This window comes from Protopterus annectens, chromosome 8.part0, assembly GCF_019279795.1.
Source record: "Protopterus annectens isolate FY-2018-M chromosome 8.part0, PAN1.0, whole genome shotgun sequence".
NCBI lineage: Eukaryota > Metazoa > Chordata > Ceratodontiformes > Protopteridae > Protopterus > Protopterus annectens.
Window position 1 is genome coordinate 195,904,691 of NC_056741.1, and position 15,448 is coordinate 195,920,138.

The following is a 15,448-nucleotide window of genomic DNA, read 5'->3' on the forward strand; positions in this document are numbered from 1 at the left end:
TGTGATGGGTATGTGATCAAGATCATGTTTCCTAGCATCCTGCAGAGTTTGGAATATCATGTTTTTGCCTTTTATTTATGAGCTAAAGTTTTCAGTTCCATTCTGTATGTGACAGTAACAGACAAAGATTAAATAGATTTTAAACATAACATACAGCAAGATAATTGTGTAACAGAAGGCCTTACAAATATTGCCTAATACTCTTATCATGTGCGGCCATAAATAAACTTTACAACAAAAGGAGGAAACTCCTGCAAGACAGAACAAAATCCCAATATAAGAAGGCATCTCTGATTAACATCAGTAAAAAACTATGCTCCCTCATTAAATCATCCAAGGCCAACTTCGAAAGAAAAATAGCCAATGACTCTAAGGATAACCACAAGGCCTTCTTTAACTATGTCAAGAGTCTAGGGGCAAACTCTCAGATATGCTCCAAGCTAGTGCATAATGGCCATAAATACACTGAACCAACCAACATTGCCAACATCCCGGCTGACAAGTTCAGTGCAAACTTCACCCCCCCTCCACCAAAGGGGCTAGCACCCATCCCAGAAGAATGTGGCACTCCAGATATCTCAGACGCACAAGTAAAGACAGCCCTTGCAAAGGCCAAAAACACAGCATCAATGGGACCAGATGCTATCCCAGGTTGTGTCTTACACGAGCTTCAAAATGAACTAACCCCCCATCTCAAATCACTATTCAAACTCAGCCTCTCTACAGGCTATGTACCCAAAGAATGGCGTACAGCAACAGTCGTACCACTCCACAAAGGTGGTGCCACAACTGACCCTGGAAACTATCACCTATAAGCTTGACTAGCTTGGTCTGCAAAGCCATGGAATGCATTATCATGGAGCTCATTAACAGGGACATTGGGAACCTCCAGACACTGGACCCCACCCAGTTCGGCTTTGTTAAAGGCAGATCTTGCCTCCTAAACTTGGTCGACTTCTTCGAAACAGTCACCAAGGCCATAGATGAAGGGAAAGTGGTCCACACAGCATATCTGGACCTCGCTAAGGGGTTCGACACCATCCCACACTCAGGAATCATAGATAAACTCACCAGCCTAAATATCAATTCCCATGTCATGAGATGGGTTGCTAATTGTCTCTCAGACAGAACCCACACGGTAAGAGTGGCAGGCGCCATGTCTGACTCTAAACCAGTCACAAGCGGAGTCCCACAGGGCTCAGTCCTGGGACCCCTCCTGTTTGGTATATATTTCTCCGAAGTACAGGCAAAGGCAGAGGGACTGTGGCTAACCAAGTTCGCAGATGACTGTAAATTGGGTGCAATAATTGACTCTCCAGCTGACACAGACATCCTGCAAAAGGGTCTCACAGAGACAAACACCTGGTGTCAAAGTCACGGCCTCATGCTAAATGCCAAAAAATGCATAGTAATCCCATTTGGGAAAAACAAAGTACCTACAAACTACCACATAGATGGGAATCCACTAAGTACAGAAGAAGTAATTAGGGACCAGGGTACCCGAGTAGATAGCATGCTCTCCTTTGATAACCACATAGCCAAAATGGTCAGGAAATCCTTTTATGTGGCACACGTGATCACAAAAGGTTTTTCATCCAGATCCAAGGAGGTGATTGTGCCCCTTTACTCCTCACTCATTAGGCCCATAATAAAGTACAATGCCCCATTTGGGATGTACCTCACTAGACACCTGCAACAACTAGAAAGACCACAGAAGTACCTCACTAAGAGGATTAAGGGCCTTAAACAATTACCCTATGAAGCACAACTAAAAAAGCTCCAGCTCTTCTCAGTCGCTTACCGTCTGCTCAGAGGTGACCTATGCCTGATCTATAGGGCCATGTCAGACCCTGAACTAATGGACATGCTTCACATCAAAAAAACGAGATCCCTCAGAACCACTCGTTCTAGCGACTTGAACCTATGTACAACATTAAACAGGACATGCTGGAGGGATAGATTCCTGTCCCAGCGACTCCCCTCACTCTGGAATAGAATTCCAATCCATATTCAACAGAGCTCCTCTCTGACCCTCTTCAAGAGAAATCTTGATGAGTGGATGGGTAATCGTAAGTTCTACCCTGGGATCACTTCAGGAGCCCTGTTGACAGAGGCCCAGGTTACTAATCTAATGGGGAGGCGAAAGCCATCACTCTGTGGCTAGGCTTATAAATGCCCATGGGCAGATAGCCTAGTACTTACCTATGAACCTATGAACCTATAAGTACATGCAGTAGGTGGGGGGGGGGGGGCAATAGGTTCTAATGAATTGTTTCCTAATCACATTATTCAGATTCCCACACTGATAATGACAATAATTCTCTTGCTTTCAAGGCAGATAAATTATTTTGAACCACTTTCACCCCTTTCTCCATCTCTCCTTTTTTAACCTTACAAGTAGTTCACCTTAGCATATTGTAGCATCACTTATGTGCACTGGAGTCCTGCTGTTGTCAACTACAGTTTTGATGACAGATGACTGCAAACTGGGTGCCATAATTGATACTCCAGCGGACACAAACATCCTTCAGAGAGGCCTCATAGAAATGGATAATTGGTGCCAGAGCCATGGCCTTAAGCTGAACGCCAAAAAATGTATAGTCATACCCTTTGGGAAAAACAAGGTACCGACAAATTACCACATAGGCGGTAATCCATTAAGTACGGAAGAGGTAATCAGGGACCTAGGGACCCAGGTTGACAGTAACCTCTCATTTGACACACACATTGCCAAAGTGGTTAGGAAGACCTTCATTATTGCCCACCTTATCATGAAGGGTTTCACATCTAGATCAAGAGAGGTCATTGTGCCCCTGTACTCTTCTCTTATCAGGCCAATGATTGAGTACAATGCCCCATTTGGGATGTATCTCACCCGATACCTGCAGCAGTTGGAAAGACCCCCAAAAGTTCCTCACCAAGAGGATAAAGGGTCTTAAACATATGTCATATGCTGCCCGACTGAAAAAACTCCAGCTCTATTCAGTCGCATACCGACTACTCAGAGGTGATCTGTGCCTGACGTACAAGGCCATGTCCAATCCTGAATTAATGGACATGCTCCACCTCAGAAAATTCAAATCCATCAGAGCCACGAGAACAAGTGACTTAAACCTCAACACAGAAATAAATAGGACGTGCTGGAGGGACAGATTCATAACCCAGAGGCTCCCTACACTCTGGAACAGAATCCCAGTCCATGTTAGGCAGAGCCCCTCACTGACTCTATTCAAGAGAAATCTCGACGAGTGGATGGGAGATCGTAGGTTTACCCCGGGGGTCATCTCTGTGTCACTGCTAGACAGAGGCATAGTAAACTAAACCCTAAAAGGGCGTAGTATTCTCATCCTAAGGGGTGGTATAAGCCACATACACTCTGGCTAGGCTTATAAATGCCTTAGGACAGATAGCCTAGTACGAACCTATGAACCTATGAACCTATTACACAGAGTAAGATCACAGAAGAGTGGGTGAGGACATTTCTCTTCACGTACATTATGCAATCTAACAACATATATAAAAATGCAGAAATGTTAGTGGTACAGATGGTTTGTATTTTTTTCTTTCATTCAATAATGTTGACTGTTTACTTTTAATGAAGTTAGTCATAATAAAAAATCAACTCTGTGTTTAGCTATAGATCCTTTTGTACAATGTTCACCAGCTCTACAAACTCTTTCTTCTTCTATATTGTGGACATTGTTCCTCCTCACTCTTGACCTTGTATACTATGATTATAACTGTAGAAATATTAAAGAATACTTTATGCTTAATGCTTTTTCTTTTGTTTCTTACTTCATATATCAAAACACACCAAGAATATAGCATGTTTGCATCATCTGGTCTTCCATTTGGCAACTTAAGACTGATTGACTACAAAAAGATAGAATGCTATTCAACCACATTGATTAAAAGTAACACCAAATTAATAAATACTTTGTATGTTTTTTCCATTATTAGCACACAAGGAAGTAAGACTTGTCGAAGAACATAACAAGTGCCAAGGAAGAGTTGAAATAAAGTACAACAAGATCTGGCACACAGTATGTCACCAATATTTTGACCTCATGGATGCTTCTGTAATCTGCTATGAACTGGGGTGTGAACATCCAAAAGCTATACTAAAAGGTTCCCACTTTGGGAAAGGAACGGATACAATACTGCATTATAATATCCAGTGCAAAGGGAATGAATCACATCTAGCCTTTTGCAATCTGTCATCTACAGAGCTTTACAACTGTTCACATGCAGATGATGTTGGATTAATATGTAGAGGTAAGTGTTATTAACTCAGATATATTGTCCTGCTTTTGGACAGTTATTTTAGACTTCATCTATGATCTGAATACTTTATCTGGATGTTTGTAGTGATAACTTTTAGCATACAATGAAGAACAGTTAGAGTTTAAGTGGAGGAAATGGGGCTGGTTCTAAAGATAGACTAAGACTGACTTCCATTATTGCTAATTCAGTGATATTTGGACTGCTGTATCTGTATTATTTTTCCACCAGCCAATGTATTTAGTTTCACATTTGTCTAAATAATGTTTCAGTGCTGATAACCTAAAACATGGATATACAACAACTCCTCATAACACTGAATATTTTCCATTTTCAGGAGATAAATCAAGCAGGCAGTTGTCAGTGCTGAGAATAAGTATTTATAATCTATGAAATAATCTGCCAAATGAGGTTAGTCCACTTCTCAGTCACATTCATGAAATCCTGGGGAAGAAAAATTATATTCCATATCTCTGGCAATGAAACAATTAGAAATTGACAGCAAATTGATTATTATTAATTTTCTTCTTCTACTTACAGAAAACAATATAACAATATATAATGTTAGATAAATAATTATACAAAACAATATGACAACATAGAATGAGGCATACGTATACAAAATTCTATGATAACACAGAGGGCAGGATTCAAAACCCCCTACACGGCTCACTAAAATCTGGGATGTGCACATGATAGTGCACTGATTCTATTCAGTAAGCGGCTCTACACAATGCATTGAGCTGCGCAAACATGGTAAACATAGTGATGTGCTAATTATTGCATAAGCAGCTCAAGTGTTTGCTACATCAGCCAATCCAAGATATCAGAGTTATTCAACAAGCTATAAAGCAGTCGTGTATATTTAGTGTAGCCTTTTGCCTTGCATTCCAAAACTTACTGGAATACAGCCAAGGAAACTACACTAGAAGAAAAGAATTTTAGGGGCTGCTGCTGCTCTTCTGTGTGTGCGTGTGCAGCAGGCTCAGATCTATGCTGCTAATGCTGACAAACCTCAGGCATGGACACAAAGGTTATTTAGAGTCTTTTCATGGCCTGCATGATGTGGAAATAGTAGAGCACTGCAGGGTGGATAGAGACACACTCCAAAAACTCTACAACCTCTGTCGTCCTCACCCGAGAACAAGGGCAATTCGATGGTAACCAATACCTGTAGAGACAAAGGTATGTGTAGCACTTAAAGTACTAGCTACAGGAACCTTTCAGAGACCCACACAGGGCATGTTAGAGGTGTCACAGGCATCAGGATCCAGAATCCTACATCAATTCCTGAATGCTATGCTACAGCATAACAGTGACTATATAGATTTCCCTGTACTTGTGAGGACAGAGCTAGAACTATGCAGGATTTCCACCACATAGCACACTTTCCTAAAGTCTTGGGTGCTGTAACCTGACCTCATGTTGAGATCAAAGCACTACCTGGGGAGCAGGGAAGGGTCTGTGTCAATAGAAAGGGTTCTGCTCCATTGATGGAACAGTGGTGTAGATGTGTCACCTCACTGCAAGAGGTCTTCCAGTTTGATTATTGGCTGGGATGCCTCTGTGTGGAGTCTGTATGTCTTCCATACATTCATGTGAGTTTCCTACGGGTGGTCTGGTTTCCTTCCACCTTACCATAACATGTATCTGGAACATTTTCCCCATGACATCTACTGAAAATAGGCTCTGCCCTAGTCAGACTTTCTTGGTAAACAAATGTTAAATAAATCAATAAATAAACTGCCAGGTTGTGTGCAATACTGAGGGAATCATCCCAAATGTGTGTGTATTGACAACTCTGGCAGCTACCATGACTCCCATATCTGGCACAGCTCACAACTCTACCAGAGGTTTTCCAGAGGTGATATCCCACAATGTCATTTACTGGGGGATGCAAAGGATGCACTTGAACCATGGCTGATGAAGACCATCAGAAATGCCAACAAACACACTCACACTATAATTAGGCACATGCTCAAACAAGTAATATCATAGAGTGTGTGTTTGGGCTGCTGAAGTCACAGTGTCAATGCCTAGATACATCAGGGGGTGCTCTGCTGTATGATCACAGTACTTGTGCTGAAATTATTGCAGCCTGTGCTATCCTACACAATATCCTGCAAAAACAGCTGTAACAGGAACACCAAGAGTTAGGAGCAAATATTCCACCAACATTGGCAAGGTCCCCACAGCCACATGTTAGTGAGGCATTAGAGGGGGAATCCCAGCTGCTGTGTGTGGTAGATCTAGGCATGCACAATATGCCTTCACCCTAGGCAAGAGGCAAAAGATAGCACACATGCTGACTGTTAGATTTTATGAATATAAATCTGAAATTAATTATGTTGTAAATATGCTGAAAGAAAAGGCTTGCTTAAATGCAGAAACAAAGTTTAAGTAAAATATGATCAGCAGTCATACTAAATGACCATGGCTTGGAAAAGGAATCTGCTGAATGGACATTATTCCCTTACAGACTCAAAGCAGGATGTATGCAAGAACAAAAATGCAAAATCTGCTTTTAAAGAACAATGACATGTTTTTCTGCATGGAAAATCAGGATATGACATAAGAACAGATGTTTTTTTATACAAAGATCCAAATAAAATACAGGATGTTCACACTGTCAGAAAAGCTGATCTCTGACAACGTGTTTTCTCAAAAATATGTTTTTCTTCATAAAAAACAGGATATGCTTATCAGCATTGGTACAAGAACATATGGTCATATACACAGATTCAAATAGAATACAGGACAATGTGTTTTCTCAAAAATATGTTTTTCTACATGGACATCAGGACACTGTTACAGGATATTCACACTGTCAGAAAAGCTGGTCTCTTACAAGACATTGTTAAACAAGGAAGTTTAGTATTGTTTCTACAGGATAAGCAATTCTCCAAAATATGTTCAAAAAGAGTATATAAAGAGCTGTATAAATCCAGTTGTTTAGGGATATGGTAGGAACACATTTGGTGTTCTGAGGTAAATGTTATATCTCTCACATCATCTGTACTATATGAGAAGTAAAGTTGGAACAGTACTTTTAAGCTGCAACGTGGTTTCGTTTGATTTATTATAAAAAGTTATTTGTTACTGCTCTTTAAAGTTGATGCTGCAAAGTATATTCTCTCATCAGTGTATATTCTGCAAGTTTCTGTATGCAACAGACTGTGAATGCAAATATAATCAGACTTTGAATTTTAGCAAGAATCCAGCCAGCAAGAATGAGTGTCTTAAGAAGACTTCAAATCCCACAGTAAGCAAGCAAGCAAGCAGAAGTAAGCAGAGAGCAGCTCAAAATATTTTTTCAATGGCGAGGCAGCTGAGTGACTAGCACCATATAATTTTTCAATGGCAAGCTAGCCTGCATTTGAACCTACAATCTGCATTCAAACACAGGAGGAGTGATGGTAAGCCCTGCAGAGGGTCACTTCAGTCAAATTGCAGTAACTAACATTTGTACGTATGTGTCAATTCTGAACAGAAGTATTCCAGTTTATGCAGCTTGCAGTAGTAAAGTTTTTTAGACGTCTACAATCCGGAGTGAGACTAGTTCAAGAAATTCGCAGTGCCATAAATTCTTCAAGAAAAGGGGGATATCCACTAGCCCATCAGTCCACTGCCTGTTGTGCTTTCCCAGCTTCTCAAGTGACTTTGAAAAATTTCCAGCCATCTGCAATAGCAGCCTGATCACCTGTTTTCTTGCTAACTGGTAAGACTTTTTTCTGTGTCACATATTTAGTGTGGATGATGTTAAACAGAGTTGTATATTCTTAAGACAGGTTGTATATTCATATATAGTTTCTGTATTCCTAGACAGGTTGTATATTACTAGACAGTATGGATATGATTTATAATTCATGCAGGAGTAAACCAAACTTTAGTAAATTGCTATGTTGGTATACACAGCACATTAGTAAATGTAAAACCTTATTAGGGCAGGTTGATAGTAAGGCATTATGCAAATGTATTACAATATTTGACTGGTATCTCAAAGAAAATCATGTGAAATATGACAAATGTTTATTGTGTGATTCAACAAAAACTGCATTTTGTGTATTATGTCATAAAAAAATATTGCATCATATTGCAAATATAAAAATAGACTGTAAAGACAGATCTGAAGAATTAACTAAGGGTAAAGTGTTTTCATTACATTCTGATGTTGAACAGTTATGTTCTGTCACCAGATGCAAAAGGTTTATTTCAGAGTTGCAACAACAGTCAAATCAGTTACTGATAGAAACTCTAGTACATTTTGTTACAAAGAAATGTAATAAACTTCTAAAAGACAGACACAATGAGTTCAGGAAACTTAGACAAGTTATACACACATCTTTTCAAAAGGGCATAGGAGTTTCAAATTCAGCAGAACAGCTTACTAAAAATGTCAGAAAGACCATACAATATTACAGGAAACTATTCAACTGCAGTTGCAGGATAAAGAAAATAAATTAGCTGAACTGACAAAGACTAAAAACGTCCTGCATACACAGTTAATCTGTGCAAAAGAAATATATTTTATAATATGTTTATGTTTTGAAAATGGTTAAACATACATGGTAGGATGGTAGGATCTGATGTCTGGACAAATCATTCTTAAATGTTTTACTTTCATTCAGTTAAAGCAAGACATCTATCAGTACTACAGTAAAGTAAAGCATATGAATGCCATTCATTAGCATAGTCAAAAGGTAAACAAAACTGTTCTAGTGTATAAAATTAAATAAAAATAGATGAGTTAAAATTTAAAGTCACAAGACTGACATGCTTGTATAAAGATATACAGATACAAGACAGACATGCATGTATGTTCTTTTCATCTAGAGTACATCTGTTACAATACACAAGAATAACAGTCAGACAACAGCAAATATAAATAATATAAATATAAATGTGTTGGTTAAACTAATATCCATTTTGTTTTTTACAATTTGTTTATAATTATATAGTAACACCAAACAGTTAAAGTTCTGAATTTTAAAAAGAAAATCACAGATGGTATTATTCAAACAGTTTTTGTAAAATTAATGGCAGGACAGTTAAATAGTTAAATAGATAAATAATAAAAAATATTGAAATCCATGTAAGCTAATTGTAATGTAGTATAAATGCATAGTTATGCATATCACAATCACATTAAAGGAAACATGCCAAAAGAATTAACTATAGTTTATAGAGTATGAAATGTGAGCTCAGACCTTCCTAGACTGAATGAATAGTTACAGGAAATGCTGAAAAGATAAGATAAACAACAAGACTGATTGCCAGATAAGTAGCTTGAGTTTTTCTAAAGCATCATTGTTATTAAAACATAATTGTTAAAATATTTACAGGCAACACTATTTGGTAATTGTAATAAAATGTCACAATTGTGCATAGATGTCACTTATAATCTGTTTGCAAGTAAATGTTAAAAGGACAGAAAAAACCTCAGTTGCATCAAGTACAGCCAGCAAATGGGCTATAGTATATATACAGTTCAAATCAATTATGCAGGAGGGTGTAAATACCTACTAGAGGTAGAGGTAGTAAACAGCAAAAGCTTTAGAAAAAATTATCAAATCAGACAGGGGTCTATAATAATGTATAACCATAGTCTTAGGCTGACATACATTCTATTCTTTCAGCATAGGGCAGGAAAACAGTGCTGAAGTACTGCAGGGGGAGGGGCACTTTCTCAGTTTTACACTGACTGTATAAACAGACTGTGACAAGGGTCTGAAATAAAGCTACATAAAAATAAATAATAAGGATCTAAAATAAAGCTACAGGAAAAAATATCTCATTCCTTCTTGACAATACTCTTTTAGGGAGAGGAAAAAACAGGTATTAGTGTATTAGAAATACTGGTAAACTGGATTAAACCTGACAGGATAAGATATTTTACAAGTTGTTAATAGCTATCATAATGGTTATTATTGTATTGTTTAGAATTAAATTATATTTACAGCCTGTTAAACGTAAAGCTATACAAGAGATGGTTTAAAAAAACAAGAGATGGCTTAAAACTGATTACAGCTATACAAGAGAGAATAAAGATATGCAAAAATGCATAAATGTTTCTAATAGCAAGAATGGTCACTATTTTTAATATGTTTTGGCAAAACAATGTTGGTATAAAAAGCATGAATATTTTTAATAATTGTTGAGTATGTAGTTTAAAATAACAGGACATATGAATTTGGTATCAATTCCACTAGATATTTCTAAAGAGACAAACATTTTCCAAGATTTTGCTTAATATTAATGTTATTAAATTTGTAAGATTAGACTAAATGTACTTTATAGTCATTGTATGTACAAATGCAGACGAATTCAGTACAAATGAGATTAATGTCTAGTAATAAATATGTGTGAAAACCATATTTAATAAAAAATGGGTCCAGGGTACCTACTAGATTGAAATGCATGAATAGCAAACAGTCTGTGTAAATACATACTGTACAGGATACATCGTAATAAGTTCAAAAGTAATTTGTCAAGTTGTAATATCATTGGTTTTACCACAGTAAAATAACTGCTTTCAAATATTTATTATCTAAGCCCAGTTCAGTACTTTATCAAGATGTTAATGGGCAGTTCAAAGACATGACCACAATGTTATGGTTAAAATGACATTGAAATTGTGTGTTTTCAGCAGTGTATAAATGCTTGCAGTAACACATGGTTACTGTCTCTTATAGTTAATTCAACAGCTGCAAAGAGTTAATGAAACAATTCTAAGTCATAAATTAAATTCTGTGATTGCAAAAGAATAAATTGATCATGTTAAAAAAAATAAATAAATAACATTAAAGCAGACACAGCTCATAACTGATAAAATATTTTCACAGAATGGTCTGCAAAAGAAAAAGTTGTTAAATACATTCAGTTTTGGCAGTAATACTTTAATATCATTGTATTAACTATGTAAAATTGCATTTTGATTTGTTGTATCAAACTAAAGGTTTGTTTCTTGTGTTTTCTATATAAAATGTTTTGAGTATGTTTAAAAACAGAGGGAATTGTTAGATTTTATGAATATAAATCTGAAATTAATTATGTTGTAAATATGCTGAAAGAAAAGGCTTGCTTAAATGCAGAAACAAAGTTTAAGTAAAATATGATCAGCAGTCATACTAAATGACCATGGCTTGGAAAAGGAATCTGCTGAATGGACATTATTCCCTTACAGACTCAAAGCAGGATGTATGCAAGAACAAAAATGCAAAATCTGCTTTTAAAGAACAATGACATGTTTTTCTGCATGGAAAATCAGGATATGACATAAGAACAGATTTTTTTTATACAAAGATCCAAATAAAATACAGGATGTTCACACTGTCAGAAAAGCTGATCTCTGACAATGTGTTTTCTCAAAAATATGTTTTTCTTCATAAAAAACAGGATATGCTTATCAGCATTGGTACAAGAACATATGGTCATATACACAGATTCAAATAGAATACAGGACAATGTGTTTTCTCAAAAATATGTTTTTCTACATGGACATCAGGACACTGTTACAGGATATTCACACTGTCAGAAAAGCTGGTCTCTTACAAGACATTGTTAAACAAGGAAGTTTAGTATTGTTTCTTCAGGATAAGCAATTCTCCAAAATATGTTCAAAAAGAGTATATAAAGAGCTGTATAAATCCAGTTGTTTAGGGATATGGTAGGAACACATTTGGTGTTCTGAGGTAAATGTTATATCTCTTACATCATCTGTACTATATGAGAAGTAAAGTTGGAACAGTACTTTTAAGCTGCAACGTGGTTTTGTTTGATTTATTATAAAAAGTTATTTGTTACTGCTCTTTAAAGTTGATGCTGCAAAGTATATTCTCTCATCAGTGTATATTCTGCAAGTTTCTGTATGCAACAGACTGTGAATGCAAATATAATCAGACTTTGAATTTTAGCAAGAATCCAGCCAGCAAGACTGAGTGTCATAAGAACACTGCAGATCCATCACACCATGTGCACCAAGTAAGCAAGTAAATTTCAAAATATTTTTTCACTGACTACCTAAGGGGTACAGTTTCATCCTGTATACATATATACAGTAAAACTAATGCCACCCAATGCTCACAACCTTTATTTACCCATGTAATGGCTGGATACTGCTAGCATCAGACAGTCAGCCTTAAATTACAACAGTTGTACCTGCAGGACTATCAAGGTAAGTGTTAAACCTTAAACAGGAAAATAAATGGGTAAGAACACAAATGATTGGCAGATACTTGCATGCTGTTACTTGAAAATGTACTCAAGTAGAATGTGTGTAAGTTGCCTAGCAATGACATCAATATATGTCATAAATGGCTTATATAATACATAAATATGCAGTGCAGTTTATCAGCTAACAAGACTCATACATCTAAAATACCTAGTATAGAAAAATCAGTCCAAACTCTACTTATCCCTGCATTCTCACAAGTGGAGCAATAAGCATGTCTTTCATATCAGCAATTTCAAGGTAGGAATCACAACACTAGAGTGCTATAAGAAATCTGAAAACATTTCAGAGTAATATCACCGATATATATCCTAAGTACTCATTTAGCTGTCTACACTGTGCACCTGACAACATGCTTAAGTAACCCTGAATCCAAAAGATAGAAACAAGGTGATGGCACAGTTATCATTATTTGCACAGGGTGGGGGTTGGTGGGGGCAGGAGGCCCTAAAAATAGATTGAGTAGCACATAATAACACACCAGCATCAAGTGGAGGGTTCACAACAGCTCTCCTTCAATCACCCCTAACAGCCCTCCTTACACCTCTCAACTGTACAGATTTTCACACAATGCCCAGATTTTTGCCACATATTTTTGGTCTGTTTTTCATAAAATTGTAGTTGTCTGGCAAATCATTGGCAGGCCATTAAAATTGCAGTCAGAAAATAATGCCAGACATTTGAGTTTCAGACGTCATGCTTCTCAGAAAATTCATGCTAATGCAAAACATGTTATTCTATCAACTTTCTAAGTTTGTAACAGCAATATTTAAAAATGGTCCCTGTTTTTGGACCTTTATCCCCCCATTATTTATGGCTTTGTCTAGATTTCTTGCTCAAGAGGTTGAGAGGTATGACCCTCCTGGATGGCACCTCACCCACACTTTGGCTATGGCCACAGTCAACCAGGACTGAAACTGTAGTAACCACACTACCCTGATCAACTGCATTACCATCACCCTCTCCACTGTCTGAGGGCTCAGTGGAATGGGTATGCATAGGCATATTGACTCTGTCTGAAGGAAATCCAGGGGGTGTGTGAGTCACAACTTAAGTGTCAGATTCAACCTCTGCATCCCCCTCCCTGACTGTGCTTCTGTTTGGCCGACATCATCAGAGCCTACCGGTAGTCAAACATCAGGTGGTAAGAGTCCTACACTTCCATTGTCAGGATCACCTGTGATTAAAAGTAACAACACAGGAATGAAATTATTACTCCCCTAAATATTAACCCAAAATTTCTGAAGAAAAAGTAACACTGTTAGTACAATTGCAGATGCAACACCAATACAAACACCCATTACACCTTTATCACACATACAGATAATTCACCTAAATAATTCTTAGTAAGAACAAAAAAGAAGAAAAAAGTGCTTATTATATGCAGCTGCCTCAAGTCTTTCTAGGGAGGATGTGCCTAGAAAAAATGAAGCAATGAAATGATAGCAATCAGTCATCGCAATAGGAATAACACAGGGACAGTGAATACATAATCAGCTATATGACCTGTAAGAAATAGCTCTAACTGAAACTTTCTGAGCCATCCACCCACACCCATGTTTACTGAACAACTCACTTGTATAACTGCATGACATGATCAATAGATACAGATAGAAAAAACATGTATCACAAGCAAGAACAGCAAAATTATATTTTAGTCTACAAGCCAATAGAATGTTGCCATAAGTAAGGTTGAATCTGCTCTTCCTCCCAGCCACATCACCACCAACATCAAGCACATGGTGCACAGGCAGCCCTGGCTGTCAGGTTCTCTGACAGTGGGCAGTAACTCATTTGGCATCAGTAGTGGCTTGATATCAGGGCCACCCCCATAGTCAGCTGTTCACATGCAATTGTAGCCGCCCCCCTCCATGCCAGTGTAACTCATATCAGTGGCCTGATGCCGCACCTGATAATAAATGTGACCAAAACCACCAAATGCATTTACATCAATGACTAATTTGTTCCATATCTCCCATCTGGAAGCCGTATTTCCTTGGCTTGTCTCAAGCAGGAAGGCTCCATGCCACCTCAGAGCCTGTATTATGATCTCATTTTCAGCATCACTGAAAGAGGGTTTCCTGGATTTATAGGCCTGGATGCCATAATCCTATGTGACATAAAACTGAGAAGGATAATAATTAATATCACATAAGTAATGTATTCATTCAAAAAAAATCAGTCAGTGTACTATTTATCAACATAAAGCACTTGAAACACACAACATTCTGTTGTACTATATGAGAGGTGGTTCCCCCAACTCCCCCCCACACACAAACAAATGTTTGTACAAACCAAGAAATACAACATAAATAATGTATCCCTGGGATACATGAAATGTGTTTTTTCATGCAGGAGTGGCTACACTGCTCCTGCATGGAATATGGCCCCTGAGCAATCCAGGGACATGCAGTTTTGACATGCACGAGCATCCCTACACTGTTCATGCACAGAAACCCATGCAGGATGATAATTACCTCATTTGCTGAAGAAAACCATGCTGATGAGGTGAATTAGTGATCCAGGATGCAGGCAGGCAACCGTGCAGGAACAGTGTAAGGTGCAGAAATGTATTCGGCTACTAGCAGAATACATTTCTGCAAAAAATGAAAATGGAGCCATGACAGCTCCAATAAAAGCATGTAGCCTAATATGTAGACATGCCAATGGCCAAATATATGGCCATTGGCATGGAAAAGTGTTTATTTTTATAAAAATAAAAGTTTATTTTTTTGGCCGATCTCAGCTGTTTAATCAAAGGGCAGCGCTGTGCAAACGAAATTGTGGAAAAAATAAGAAAATTAATATGAAAAGTCAATTTTAAGGGAAACCTGCATTTTGCCATTATACTCAATGGCAAGCAGAATCAAAACAATGGCAGGGAACAGTGGATGCTAAGGGGGAAGGCTCTTGTGTAGTGCAGTAACTACGGATTAA

At 37.6% G+C, this 15,448-nt stretch overlaps 1 protein-coding gene across 1 annotated transcript in view; it reads left to right on the forward strand.

The window, feature by feature from the left end:
- The window catches only part of LOC122808189 (antigen WC1.1-like), a 997,107-nt gene that overhangs the window by 9,841 nt on the left and 971,818 nt on the right, over window positions 1–15,448 (forward strand). Inside the window, exon 2 of the mRNA XM_044079157.1 lies at window positions 3,961–4,275. Coding sequence (XP_043935092.1) covers window positions 3,961–4,275 — 315 coding nt within the window. The remainder of the gene's footprint in view (window positions 1–3,960; window positions 4,276–15,448) is intronic.